This window comes from Polypterus senegalus, chromosome 3 (genome assembly GCF_016835505.1).
Source record: "Polypterus senegalus isolate Bchr_013 chromosome 3, ASM1683550v1, whole genome shotgun sequence".
NCBI classification, from domain to species: Eukaryota; Metazoa; Chordata; class Cladistia; order Polypteriformes; family Polypteridae; genus Polypterus; species Polypterus senegalus.
The window spans coordinates 132,743,518-132,759,077 of record NC_053156.1 but is presented as its reverse complement, the minus strand read 5'-3'; the positions used below and the strand labels follow the sequence as shown (position 1 = coordinate 132,759,077).

Below are 15,560 nucleotides of genomic sequence, written 5' to 3'. Positions count from 1 at the left end.
TATGTAAATAATATATATAGAGAGACTAGTTATGTGTACATAATGAAGAGTTAGCATTTAAACAGTTTATTTAATACATTAATATTTAATTGCTTCTAACTGAATTCCTAAAAGCAACATCTGTGGAAAATACAAAACTATACCTTTCTGAATAAACTATTTTTTTTAACCTGGCTTTGAGGTGTTTTAGCATTGGTCTCTAAGAGTTTCACAATAGAAGCTTTCTTCTACAACTTATTAATACTACATTATTTCAGAATTACAATTTGTGTTATTTCTCAAATGCATGGGGATAGGCACTATATAAATACAAGTTATTATTTGTAGTAGTAGTATTGGTTCTTGGATTTTGTGGACTATATGGAAACCAAAATATAAATGAAAACTATGTTTAGCTTTAATGATATTTTGTTAAGTACATGACACACTTTATAGGTTTGAGTCACATGCTGTAAACATAGATTCAACATATTTTCTAGTCATGTTATGCATGCATTTAGCACATAACCCAGAGTTTCAACATTTACCAAATCTTATTAGTATCAGAGGAAAAGGAGGAGCTTCCCTTTCGACAGGAACTGCATTTGTAATATGTTTTAATAAATTCACTACAATTTTGCAAAAGTGCACTTGCTTATTGTTGGCATTAATTATAAATCAAAAGAGCTATTCTATTATCACTGGGTTAAACTGGTTCAATGATAGTGTTTTTTGGTACACTATTTACAGATGTTCTCCATATTGCAAAGCTAATCTGTTCCTGGAAAAAAACGAACCTTCATAAGGTGATTTTTCTTAATCTAAGCACATAATTACCATTAATTTAAATGCAGAAATAATAAGAGTTCCCTGGTCCCCAAAAATGACCCCCATTTTTGCTCCAGTGACTCCAAAATAGATACTTATGTGCATAGTTACATTTTTTTCACGAATTTAACTTACAGGTTTTAAACTTTTTTTTTGCAGTAATTGAGAGGGGATTGTGGTTTATACAAGGCTGTGGATTATCTAAATATTTGTAAACACAATTCTCATTCTCTCTGCAATGAGAGATTACCAGATGATGTATACAAGATTCCATTTTATATTGTACTAGCGGGAATGCCCAGATGTTGCTCGGGTTGGGGAAAAAAGTGAAACAGTTTCCATTTATTATTTGGCAATTAATTATTCGAATATTGCTCAGAAGTCAAACTGCTATTATTAACAAATAACAGATTATAGTTGCTACGAATCATTTAGATTGCCTTATGATAAACGTTTTTCATTTTGCCATTAGGAGCAAGAACGTATAAATTCTTTCCTTATCCTACTCTGGGACAGGTGATGTATAACTTGCCTTGTGAAAAGCAAAGTTCTTTGAGGTAAACTCCAGCAACTTTAAGTGATTGTCCTTGCGCTTTATTTATGGACATTACAAGTGCAAGACTTACTGGCAATTGAAATTGTTTTAATTCCAAAGGGAATTCATTGGAAATCAAAGATATACTTGGAATTAAAACTTCCTCTCCCTTTCTGATTCTGGTTGGAATAGTAGCTTCGATTACATCTGGATGACGTGACAGTGTTATATCAAGGTTGTGAGAAATGTGATAAATAATTGTTTTCCCTGAATAAAAATAGAATTTTGTGTTTTAGGGTTTTCTTTAAGTTTTCAAATCATGTTCACACATTTACATTTTTTTTAAATTAATCACTGAAACTGTAGCTTTTAAATATTTACTCTTCCTTTCATTTGGTAATTGCATTGTTATGAACATTCAGACAGGCAAATTATCTTATTACGTACAAATTCACAATCTTTTGTCTGCAACTCCAAATCAAAAAAGTTTTCAAAAGTGAAAGCTATTTTTTTTTTCTCTCTTTAGGTTTCATATTGACGCATTTTCATGCATTAAAAATTAGGAAATGTTTCTTATTAATATTTTTGTTGGCAGTTTTCCAAATGAATAAACTGGCTGCAGTCTGCTATAAAACCATATTGAGTGTCTAACAATATCCTAATAAATATTTACAATCAAAATCATAACACTGTTAATTCTGACCAATTGGGTACAACGCTTTCTTGAATAAAACAGAAAAACCATCAAAATGTTCATTAGAAGATTGGGTCTGGTGGGTTTTGGATGCGGAAAGCAATCACTGTGAAATTTTATATGTGCATATGAAATATGAACCACTGCATGTGCATCTGATAGATCAAAGAGTGGCTTTTTTTATGCAGAAAAAAAAAACACGAGTATCAACCTTTTGAAGTGTAAATATGAAACCAGTACCTTATGAAGTCTTACTTGTTAATTTAGCACTATAAGAGTGAATATAACACTGAATATTTGTGTAACTAAATAATACGCTTTTTATTTTTTCAGTCAAGTTTAATGACATTCTGCAACTTGTTCACTTTTGTCAGTTAAAGATTCTTTCCATTGCAGAAACATTGTTCAATCCCTTGAAGACAGTACAGTATCGCTGGAAGATCCAGCTGCTGTACTCACTGCAGTGTATGAATGAAGTTTGTGTGCTCTGTCCTATAGTGTCTTGCTGCATCGAAAAATAATAAGTAAATTTATAACTTATAACTCGAACGTGATCCAGTGAGAGCCAAGTTGTTTAATGCAGAAAGTCATGATGTCAACAGAAAAAATGAAAACATTTTTCCCCATACATGTCTGCAAAATTCTATTTGCAAAACCTTATTGCAACAAATCTTTTCAATTACATTATGGAGGACAGTCTGTCTTTCCACTGGATATAGAAAATTATAATGCAAGAGTATTCCAGGTGCTTTAGTTTTTTTTTAATCAGCATTTTTTACTTATTTATTTTTGTTTATACAAATACAAAGCTTCACAAAAAAATGGTTCACTGTTTGTACAAAGTAATGTAATTCAGTAGTCAACATAAAAAGGCATATAAAATGATTGAATGCAGTCATTGGTCAAACTTGCTTTTGTATCACAACTGTTCTTTAATTTTGTACAAAGTTTTGTTTCACCAGTCAACACAGGTGAAATTAAGTGTCATTGAAAGTAAATGAAAAAATAAATGCATTAAAAATAAGCAACAAAAATACATTTTGTGACAATTTATACATATACATATTTTTACATATGTGACACAATTAGACATATTAAGTGTCCTCACATTTCAGAGTACATTTTATTTGCGTACGTTTATATATTTGCATATTTTTTTAAATTTTATGCAAAATAGCATGAGTCCTTACTCAAGTGAATGCATGTCACTCAGCTGGTACAGACAACAGCAGCAGTGGTTCCCATTTCTGGCTTCTGTCACAGCTACTTCCCCCAGCATCTGCCAGTGTGTTCAAAGCTGGCTATACTGAATTCCACCACACCCATCTTGTTGTCTGTGGGATCACAGTGAAGGACACCACCATCATACCCCACTTCAATTATCACTGGGTGACAATCTACCCCTGGAGTGCCGATCACTAGCTCCTCCATGGCTCTACCAACCTCTCTGCCTCCTCTCCATTAGACTGGCTTGAACAACCCCAATGCTGGTTTCACTCTCATTGTTTTCTCTTTTCTAATCTCTGTTCTCCCTGTTTCCAACTAAGGCTTCTTTATATCCTTTTCAAGGGATGTTGGTGCTGATGTGGCAATTGACTGAACCACATGAGTTTGCACATGAATACAATAAATTCAGCAGATCACCCCCGCTCACACGCTGGAGTTGCTACACTACCACACACACTTAACACCCCACATAAACCTGAACACATATATATTAATTTAAAATGTGACAATCAGCTCGGACTCTGCTGTACCCAAAGGATGTGCAAAAAATAACAGTGCATCAAGTGTAATAAAATGTGGGAAACAGTGCGAGGTAAAAACAATTAGTTGTTTGCTTACAATCTGTTATTAGTCTTAGGCTGTCTTATCTGCTGCAGTTTTAGTATGAAGCTTTCTTTTTCCAAGAAAGCAATTTCCATATTTCATCAAACATCACCAGTTAAATGAATTTTATTTGTTGTAGGGATTTATTGTCACCTTAGTTTTGTTGCATCTCCATATATTGTACTCAGTTAGTTTGTTTATATGTTTTATATAGTTTTCTTAATTTAACCAGTTTGGATAGTTTTATTCAGTTATGAAGTGTTTCTTGTGGAAGGGTTGTGTGGTTGGACTGCGCCTAGGGTAATTTTATAAAACGTATATACACAAAAAGAGTTTTGAAATATGTGTGTGTGTGGCATTCAATGAAAACTTTAAAATTTATAAAAGAAAAATTGACAGAAAAGTATGCATATGTTTATGTGAAGTTTGATCTGTCCCTATGCAACATTTCGGAGAAACTGATGACACCCATGATCAGATAGGGAAGTGCAACCCAACTAGCTAATATAAATTTTTATAAGCATAAGTGAACTATCACCAACCAGTTATTACAATGTGCTATAACATGGCAAGCACACCACAAAAATGATATGACGTACAGAACCTATTTTATTTCCGAAGGGTCAATGGTTGTGCATTTGCACCAAAGAACATATAAATAAATAAATAATATACTACCTGTTGTCACTTCCTAATTACCTGACCTGTGAAGCACTGCATCTAGTTTTTTTGTATGGTGTGAGTGTATATACATAACACTTTTTTGCCAACTTACTAAGACAATATGCAGCAATGTCTGGTTCTTCTAATGTATTTGGTACACTTTACTGCACTTTTACTGCAATAAGGGCATCTAGAGAGAGTGAAGCTGCTTTTGTTAACTGTATGTATTTAAATTCCATTACGGCTCAACCTGCCTATGATGGCAAAGTGAAATGAACAAAGGTGGTGGCCTGGGTCAACCTGTGCTTTATTCATTTTGAGACCATGTAGCTTTGGCAGACATTAATGGTACTGTACATGGTGGTTTACTTGTAGGTAAGGTAACTGGATGAACCCACTGTTTTTCTTATGGCCTATACTATTTATTGTAGCAGCAATCATATCATTACATGTGCCAGGTAATAGCAACTATCCACACAGAACATTATAATATGTGACTATCTCTAATAATCCATCGGGTACTGTACAGTTTTTATAAGCTAAAGATAAACGCAGCAGATGGAAAAGATTGGGCTATATAACTCTGTTAACATTAACACTTCAAGTGCTGCAAGACCATGAAAACCTATACCTGTAGACTTAAGTCATTAGCTGAATATTGTCTGTATGTTATATACAGTGCATCCGGAAAGTATTCACTGTGCATCACTTTTTCCACATTTTTTATGTTGCAGCCTTATTTCAAAATGGATTAAATTCATTGTTTTCCTCAGAATTCTACACACAACACCCCATAATGACAACATGAAAAAAGTTTACTTGAGGTTTTTGCAAATTTATTAAAAATAAAAAAACTGAGAAATCACATGTACATAGGTATTCACAGCCTTTGCTCAATACTTTGTTGATGCACCTTTGGCAGCAATTACAGCCTCAAGCCATTTTGAATATGATGCCACAAGCGTGGCACTCCTATCCTTGGCCGGTTTTACCCAATCCTCTTTGCAGCACCTCTCACGCTCCATCAGGCTGGATGGGAAGCGTTGGTGCACAGCCATTTTAAGACCTCTCCAGAGATGTTCAATCGGATTCAAGTCTGGGCTCTGGCTGGGCCACTCAAGGACATTCACAGAGTTGTCCTGATGCCACTCCTTTGATATCTTGGCTGTGTGCTTAGGGTCGTTGTCCTGCTGAAAGATGAACAGTCGCCCCAGTCTGAGGTCAAAAGCGCTTTTCATCCAGGATGTCTCTGTACATTGCTGCAGTCATCTTTCCCTTTAAATGGTGGCATTCACACCAAAGAGTTCAATCTTTGTCTTATCAGACCAGAGAATTTTGTTTCTCATGGTCTGAGAGTCCTTCAGGTGCCTTTTGGCAAACTCCAGGCGGGCTGCCATGTGCCTTTTACTAAGGAGTGGCTTCCGTCTGGCCACTCTATCATACAGGCCTGATTGGTGGATTGCTGCAGAGATGGTTGTCCTTCTGGAAGGTTCTCCTCTCTCCACAGAGGACCTCTGGAGCTGTGACAGAGTGACCATTGGGTCCTTGGTCACCTCCCTGACTAAGGCCCTTCTCCCCCGATCGCTCGGTTTAGATGGCCGGCCAGCTCTAGGAAGAGTCCTGGTGGTTTCTAACTTCTTCCACTTATGGATGATGGAAGCCACTGTGCTCATTGGGACCTTCAAAGCAGCAGAAATGTTTCTGTAACCTTCACCAGATTTGTGCCTCGAGACAATCCTGTCTACAGGTCTACAGATAATTCTTTTGATTTGATGCTTAGTTTGTGCTCTGACATGAACTGTCAACTGTGGGACCTTATATAGACAGGTGTGTACCTTTCCAAATTATGTCCAATCAACTGAATTTACCTCAGGTGGACTCCAATTAAGCTGCAGAAGCCTCAAGGATGATCAGGGGAAACGGGATGCACCTGAGCTCAATTTTGAGCTTCATGGCAAAGGCTGTGAATACTTATGTACATGTGCTTTCTCAGTTTTTTTTATTTTTAATAAATTTGCAAAAACCTCAAACTTTTTTCACATTGTCATTATGGGGTGTTGTGTGTAGAATTATGAGGGAAAAAAATGAATTTAATCCATTTTGGAATAAGGATGTAACATAATGTGGAAAAAGTGTTGTGCTGTGAATACTTTCCGGATGCACTGTATGTATGTAGTGGTATAGGTCATTGCTGAAGGTTACTTTTTCTGTTTACATATAGTGTACTATTATGCAAGGATAACAGTTTGAGTCATTGTTTGGAGTACATATCAAGTGCTTGATCACTTGTGAGTTCAATTATATTTATATTTGATTTGTAAGTGATGTCCATACTGGAGTAATGCATTGCAGTAGCATTGGTTCTTATACTGATAAAAGTGTATTTATAAGTCTGTTTAATTAAGTACAAGCACACAGCAAGAGTCTTAACAGGGAGTAAATTTACTGTTTGATCAACATTTTGTATTTTTCATTTGCAGCGTCAAGACAGAACAACCCAGCAGTGCTTGAAACGTTCCATGCCTGGAGGTTTATGAAACGAATCCTGGAAATGGAAGTTGTTTACTTAAATTTGTCCAACATAAAAGAACTGTATTTATTTTAAACAATATTTTAGATGTGGGTGCATTTAGAAAACCAACGACTAAATCTAGTTTGCCTTTGATGAATTAAAAGGAGTTGTTTTCTATTGTACTGTCTTGTATAGGATTAAAGTGGTCGTTTGCCTTTAGTATGTTTAATGTCTACTTTGTTTTGTACAGGAGAATTTCTGATTTACCAAGTGTGCTTTTTATGTTTTATACACATTTATAATTAAATGTTACTTTATTCAAAAAGTATGCATAATCTTTGAAGTCAGAAATTCCATGTTACGTATTTAAAATATTTTAAAATCTTTTTATATATTATTTCAACCATACTAGCCTTTCAAATGTATACAGAGAATATTGTAAACATTAATGCTGCAACTCAGTCAGTATTACAATTTGCTATTTATCTGAATTAACAGGAGACTTGTCATGGAGTGCTTGAACAAGAGCACACAATACATTCTGCATTAATAATGACAAAATGAAAGTGTGAATGGAAAGTATTATGTAAAATATCATGAAATTTCACTGTTTTGCTGACTTCACTGTTCATGGAATAAGAAGATGGCTTTTGAAATGAAAAATTGCACACATCTTTAGCAGATGCAGATGTTTTATCTTGGTAGAGTAAAATATTGCTCTACTTTCCCTTATTGTATTATTATGTAGCCAAAGAATGCCTAATCTCACAGACTTACCACTGTTTATAAGGTGGTATTCTATATAACTTCTCCCCACCTTCCCTTCTATATCTATAACCTCAGGCAATTAGATGTAGTAAAAAGACGAGCAGGAGTTAAGTTACACATAAAATAATGTATTATTGATAATATTCGTAAATAATAACAAAATACAAAGTACATTTGAATATTGGCAACCATACAACCTGATTAAATGATGATGTGTAGTTTCAGGTGGCACACAGACTTGTAGTTATTTGAAATGTCTCTATTAAGGCATCATTGGTGCTCAGCTTTCAGCCTCATGTCTGTTCAATATGGCTGCTGAGCTGTGCTCTTCATTGTGTTGTCTTCATCATCACAGGTTAGCAAGAGATGCTTCTTTCAGATGTTAGTAAGAGAGAGAGAGTGAGATAAAGCAAGCAAATATATGGGCTTTCTGTCCAACTCCTACAGCCAGTAGGACATCATGGTACTTAAAAGCCTCTGAGACAAGCCAATTCCAAACAGCCATACCTCAGACCAATGGGGGAAATAGAACATCTTAACACCTGCCCCCAAACCATATGTTAAAGTACACCTTAGCCTACTTGCGGGGGTAGAAAGACTTTAGCAAAGAAACACTCGCCAAACTGGTTTAAGACACATCCCTCAAATCCTGACGTAAAATTACAAAGAAACTTAGTTGTAAAGGGGGGTAGTGGTGGTAAACACTAAATCACTAAATTACATTGCTTTGCCTAAATTACAAATAAAGACGTACAAAATATTTATCAAGTTATATGTTAAATCTCACATCACAACAGCAGATAGGTTTGAGGTGCAGAGATTACAGTAAATAAGATTGCCTGCAAATAATTATATAAATAAACTTTTAAGTGGACACCCATAGTTTTCTAACTATGCTAAAACATAGTTTGTAGTTTCTCACTGGTAAAGTGACCATACTCTTTAGATCCATAACTGTCCTGAATAAAGGAAACCTGTTCCTTTGTACATATTTGAAGGCAAAATGTTCCTTGAGTGGTTATCATTTATTACTGTTGATGTATACTCTTAAGAAACAAATGATTTACATCACTGAAAATTAACACATTCATTTATTTCCCACAGCCCAGAATTCTATATCTGTTTTTATTTTAAAACATCATGGTGTTAGTCATTTCTTATGGATCGAGTGATTCATTACTAAGCTCTGATTTTTTTTTTTTTTCTCACTATGCAGCTGTTTCAGGAGTTTGTATGCACTGTTATAACTAATTACTCTCTGCCTGTTTTGGTCTTTGTGTGAACAATTTATCTTTTGTCATGTTCATGTAGTTCATCAGTTTATTGCAAAAAAGTTAGCCAGAAACAAACCTGATATTATAACCTACTTTGAATCATCTGTCCTGCTGTTTTTTTAATAGTGCTGCATAATTCTAGCTCCAGATCTTGGCTACAGTAAATAGTTTGGCACAGAGCAGACAGTTAATTTAGCAGTAATGTTACAGAAAAGCATATTGTTATATAAACAATTGTATATATATATACATATATATATATATATATATATATATATATATATATATATATATACACACACACACACAGTGGGATGCAAAAGTTTAGGCAACCTTGTTAATAGTCATTATTTTCCTGTATAAATCGTTGGTTGTTACGATAAAAAATGTCAGTTAAATACATCAAATAGGAGACACACACAGTGATATTTGAGAAGTGAAATGAAGTTTATTGGATTTACAGAAAGTGTGCAATAATTGTTCAAACAAAATCAGGCAGGTGCATAAATTTGGGCACCACAAAAAAAATGAAATCAATATTTAGTAGATCCGCCTTTTGCAGAAATTACAGCCTCTAAACGCTTCCTGTAGGTTCCAATGAGAGTCTGGATTGTGGTTGAAGGTATTTTGGACCATTCCTCTTTACAAAACATCTCTAGTTCATTCAGGTTTGATGGCTTCCGAGCATGGACAGCTCTCTTTAACTCACACCACAGATTTTCAATTATATTCAGGTCTGGGGACTGAGATGGCCATTTCAGAACGTTGTACTTGTTCCTCTGCATGAATGCCTTAGTGGATTTTGAGCAGTGTTTCGGGTCATTGTCTTGTTGAAAGATCCAGCCCGCACAGCTTCAGCTTTGTCACTGATTCCTGGACATTGGTCTCCAGAATCTGCTGATACTGAGTGGAATCCATGCGTCCCTCAACTTTGACAAGATTCCCAGTCCCTGCACTGGCCACACAGCCCCACAGCATGATGGAACCACCACCATATTTTACTGTAGGTAGCAGGTGTTTTTCTTGGAATGCTGTGTTCTTTTTCCTCCATGCATAACGCCCTTGTTATGCCCAAATAACTCAATTTTAGTTTCATCAGTCCACAGCACCTTATTCCAAAATGAAGCTGGCTTGTCCAAATGTGCTTGAGCATACCTCAAGCGGCTCTGTTTGTGCTGTGGGCGGAGAAAAGGCTTCCTCTGCATCACTCTCGCATACAGCATCTCCTTGTGTAAAGTGCGCTGAATGGTTGAACGATGCACAGTGACTCCATCTGCTGCAAGATGATGTTGTAGGTCTTTGGTGCTGGTCTGTGGGTTGACTCTGACTGTTCTCACCATTCGCCGCTTCTGTCTATCCAAATCTTTCTTGGTCTGCCACTTCAAGCCTTAACTTGAACTGAGCCTGTGGTCTTCCATTTCCTCAATATGTTCCTAACTGTGGAAACAGACAGCTTAAATCTCTGGGACAGCTTTCTGTATCCTTCCCTAAACCATGATGGTGAACAATCTTTGTCTTCAGGTCATTTGAGAGTTGTTTTGTGACCCCATGTTGCTACTCTTCAGAGAAAATTAAAGGAGGGGGAAACTTACAATTGACCCCCTTAAATACTCTTTCTCATTATAGGATTCACCTGTGTATGTAGGTCAGGGGTCACTGAGCTTACCAAGCCAATTTGAGTTCCAATAATTAGTTTTGGAATCAATAAAATGACAACGGTGCCCAAATTTATGCACCTGCCTGATTTTGTTTGAACAATTATTGCACACTTTCTGTAAATCCAATAAACTTCATTTCACTTCTCAAATATCACTGTGTGTGTCTCCTATATGATATATTTAACTGACATTTTTATCGTAACAACCAACGATTTATACAGGAAAATAATGACTATTAACAAGGTTGCCCAAACTTTTGCATCCCACTGTATATGTGTGTGTGTATATATATATATATATATATATATATATATATACACACTCATTCACATACAAATATTTCTCAAAAGCTTACATTTTTGACAGTCTCCTATCCAAATATTTTTTCTCACATAAATCTGTATACTGACTCTCCCGAACTGTGTAGTCTGGGAAAAAGGACACCATGCTTGTGCTTTCTTTATACCCATGTGGAAATATACCCAGTACATCAACACAGTTTTAAAGGTATCAAACACAGGCATGGTAGCAAAAGAAAGATTGTTGGATGACTTTATTGATTAATCAAAATGTGTACAAGAAATGTGAAGACAAGCCAGTTCAGGGTAGGAGATGAGGCTCTCAAACGATGCCCATCTCCAGTCCCATGTAAACCCCTAAATACCCCAATCAGAGCCTTAAACAAAACATACTGATCTATGCATAAAAGAAAGGGGAACAGCAGGGAAATGGTAAACTAACCACAACACTCGAGCAGTCTAGAAGAATGATAAAGGCAGTATTACTGGAGTACAGATAACCAAGCTTTAAATGACTGAGCTGAAGCATAACAGTTCTTGGTGCATTTAATAGGTGTTTCGTCAGTTTTGGATGAGTATAGTTTAACACAGCTTAAATTGAAAAACTAGTAATGGCAGTTCATTTGATGTGACAAACTATGGGGTTTTCCCACATGTTTCTGCTAAAGTTCAGAGACAAAACAATTCATGTTGGTGAGGGATTGAGAATGTAAAAAGGGTCTGGGGCACTGTAGCAATACTCCAGAAAGTAATCTTAAGTGAAAATAACAGATGTGTGCACAACAAGACAAAGGGGTGGTTAGGGGGATATTTAGTACCAGAAAAAGTACAGAAAGTCTACAAAGAAGCAAAGGTGGCAAAATGCATCTGAAAGCATTTCTGAGGTGGGGGAAATGTTTATGAAGTATTTAAAAATTGGGTTTATTGATAGTTTGGATTCCTGCTGCAAAATCTCTCTCTCTCTGTATGTATATATACCGTGTGTGTGTGTGTGTGTGTATATATATATATATAATATATTATATATATATATACACACAGTGCATCCGGAAAGCATTCACAGCGCATCACTTTTTCCACATTTTATGTTACAGTCTTATTCCAAAATGGATTAAATAAATTTATTTCCTCAGAATTCTACACACAACACCCCATAATGACAATGTGAAAAAAGTTTACTTGATGATTTTGCAAATTTATTAAAAATAAAAAAACTGAGAAATCATATGTACGTAAGTATTCACAGCCTTTCCTCAATACTTTGTCGATGCACCTTTGACAGCAATTACAGCCTCAAGTCTTTTTGAATATGATGCCACCAGCTTGGCATTCCTATCCTTGGCCAGTTTCACCAATTCCTCTTTGCAGCACCTCTCAAGCTCCATCAGGTTGGATGGGAAGTGTCAGTGCACAGCCATTTTAAGACCACTCCAGAGATGCTCAATCGGATTCAAGTCTGGGCTCTGGCTGGGCCACTCAAGGACATTCACAGAGTTGTCCTGAAGCCACTCCTTTGATATCTTGGCTGTGTGCTTAGGGTCGTTGTCCTGCTGAAAGATGAACCGTCGCCCCAGTCTGAGGTCAAGAGCGCTCTGGAGCAGGTTTTCATCCAGGATGTCTCTGTACATTGCTGCAGTCATCTTTCCCTTTATCCCGACTAGTCTCCCAGTTCCTGTTGCTGAAAAACATCCCCACACCATGATGCTGCCACCACCATGCTTCACAGTAGGGATGGTATTGGCCTGGTGATGAGCGGTGCCTGGTTTCCTCCAAACGTGATGCCAGGCATTCACATCAAAGAGTTCAATCTTTGTCTTATCAGACCAGAGAATTTTGTTTCTCATGGTCCGAGAGTCCTTCAGGTACCTTTTGGCAAACTCCAGGTGGGCTGCCATGTGCCTTTTACTAAGGAGTGGCTTATGTCTGGCCACTCTCCCATACAGGCCTGATTGGTGGATTGCTGCAGAGATGGTTGTCATTCTGGAAGGTTCTCTCCACAGAGGACCTCTGGAGCTCTGACAGAGTGACCATCGGGTTCTTGGTCACCTCCTTAACTAAGGCCCTTCTACCCGAATCGCTCAGTTTAGATGGCCGGCCAGCTCTAGGAAGAGTCCTGGTGGTTTCGAACTTCTTTCACTTATGGCTGATGGAGGTCACTGTGCTCATTGGGACCTTCAAAGCAGCAGAAATTTTTCTGTAACCTTCCCCAGATTTGTGCCTCGAGACAATCCTGTCTTGGAGGTCTACAGACAATTCCTTTGATTTCATGCTTGGTTTGTGCTCTGACATGAACTGTCAACTGTGGGACCTTGTATAGACAGGTGTGTGCCCTTCCAAATCATGTCCAATCAACTGAATTTACCACAGGTGGACTCCAATTAAGCTGCAGAAACATCTCAAGGATGATCAGGGGAAACGGGATGTACCTGAGCTCAATTTTGAGCTTCATGGCAAAGGCTGTGAATACTTATGTCATGTGCTTTCTCAATTTTTTTTATTTTTAATAAATTTGCAAGAATCTCAAGTAAACTTTTTTCACGTCATTATGGGGTGTTGTGTGTAGAATTCTGAGGGAAAAAAAATGAATTTAATCCATTTTGGAATAAGGATGTAACATAACAAAATGTGGAAAAAGTGATGCGCTGTGAATACTTTACGGATGCACTATATAGATATATAGGGTGGTCCAGATCTAATTATGCAGATCCAGATCGTTGGGATGACTTTGATTTATGCGGGGACGATTCCAGTTCGGTGCAAAGATGATTCTTCATGGTGTCAGTTTGCACACTTCTACGATTTTTCGGGTGATTTTCTATGTAATAAACTTAAGTTATAACGTAATGAAAATTGCATAATTACATCTGGACAACCATATATATATATATATATATATATATATATATATATATATAAAAAATATGCCAAGAGATCTTTAATTTCTGCAGAAATTGTAATCTATTAGTTGTTCCTTGAATAAGGCCAGTTTGTAATATTGTGGTATTTCCTTTTTTTCACTTTTTGCTAACCTAAACTTTTATTTAAATCTCTGGCAGTTTACTGCGTAACTTTTAACTCATGCTTTGTAGCAAAATCCATACACGCTTTTATGTGAACATCCTTGCTACTCTCCCTTGGAGAGCTCTTGAAATTGTGGACCCATGCAACTTTACTCCAGTTTCGGCCAAAAGAGCATTACAGACTTCTAAAAATGACGGTTGGATTTTTTTGTAGCCTGTCTCAACAGTCAATGTCTTGCTCTCATGTTTGTTTTTAAGGGATGGCCTATTCTAGTTTTTGTGATTTAAAATATCCTGGGTAATTTTTTTTAACTAATTCACATGGCATGCATTTTGTAGTATTGGTTTCAAGTAGTGTTTACTTTTCAATTAACAGAAACTAAGTGAGCAAATTTAGTACATGCACAAAATTAAGGCTCTAAACTGTTCTTTGTTTCTCAATTTAAAAGTATTGAAATGTTAGATATTTTTTATTCCATTTCATGTGACACTCTTGTTTAAATTTAAAAAAAAATCAGGTTTACAAATGTGAAAAAGGTTCACCCTATCCATTTTTTTAAACATACTGTATGTGAACATTTTAAGATTTGATGTTCACTTAAGCCATATCTATAGATACAGGTAATGTAATTGGGAAAACAAAATACAATGAAAATTTTATTTTGCAGTCATTTATTCAACAAACAAAATGAACAGATTCACCATTTCTGTCTATGAAAAAAGTATCAACTCCAATAATAGAACAGGGTGTCTTTATTTAAGGCTTATTACTATTATCTGAATGTTAAAATAACAACCAAATATACTTTAAATAATTCAATTCCCTTCCCCACAAAGTCCTCATTAGTGGATGGTGCCCAATCAATCAATCGTTTGTTTCTTGTTGTTGGGGTATTTTCTTTTAAATAACAGCTGAGATCGCCACTGCAGTGGTTCCAATGGATATCCTTTATTCACCAGATCTCATAGAGCTCTGCCATATGAATTACCTAACAGTTATGAAAATTATTCAGATTGCTGATAATGCTTTGTGTAACAACTGTAAAACACATCTTTCTACACCAGTCAAAATTAACAATAGTTTATCCATGTCACATCCTGTATCTTGTATGGATATAAATGTTACCTAAGCATCTGGATAGATGAAATGTCTTTGGCAAGCATTGTTTCATTGAATAGGCACTACTTACTGTATAGGCACTACAGTTAATGGAAAGTTAAATATTAGCTTATAATAGATAAAGTCTTTCTCTACTGTAATAAATAACCAGCACTGTAGTAGTATTTATAATGTTTGGATTCAATTATTATTTTCCCTATATCAAGCTAAATGTCTAAACAAGTGTATATTGGGATACTAGTCTTAAAAGAAACCTTAACAGTTTAATCATTCTTAGCTTTAATTAGATATCTTACTATGGTTGGTTGCTCTTTGCTACCCCATGCTGCTAAGATAACGGTTGGTGTCCCAAAACCTTGCAATGGAACAAATACAATAAG

The 15,560-nt window shown here is 36.1% G+C and overlaps 1 protein-coding gene across 1 annotated transcript in view; it reads left to right on the top strand.

The window, feature by feature from the left end:
- LOC120525557 (histone deacetylase 2) overlaps positions 1–7,260 on the top strand; it is a 67,795-nt gene extending 60,535 nt beyond the window's left edge. The window contains exon 14 of the mRNA XM_039747953.1: positions 7,010–7,260. Within this exon, the coding sequence (XP_039603887.1) occupies positions 7,010–7,040 (31 nt within the window). The 3' untranslated portion in view covers positions 7,041–7,260. The remainder of the gene's footprint in view (positions 1–7,009) is intronic.
- Positions 7,261–15,560: the final 8,300 nt, after the last annotated feature.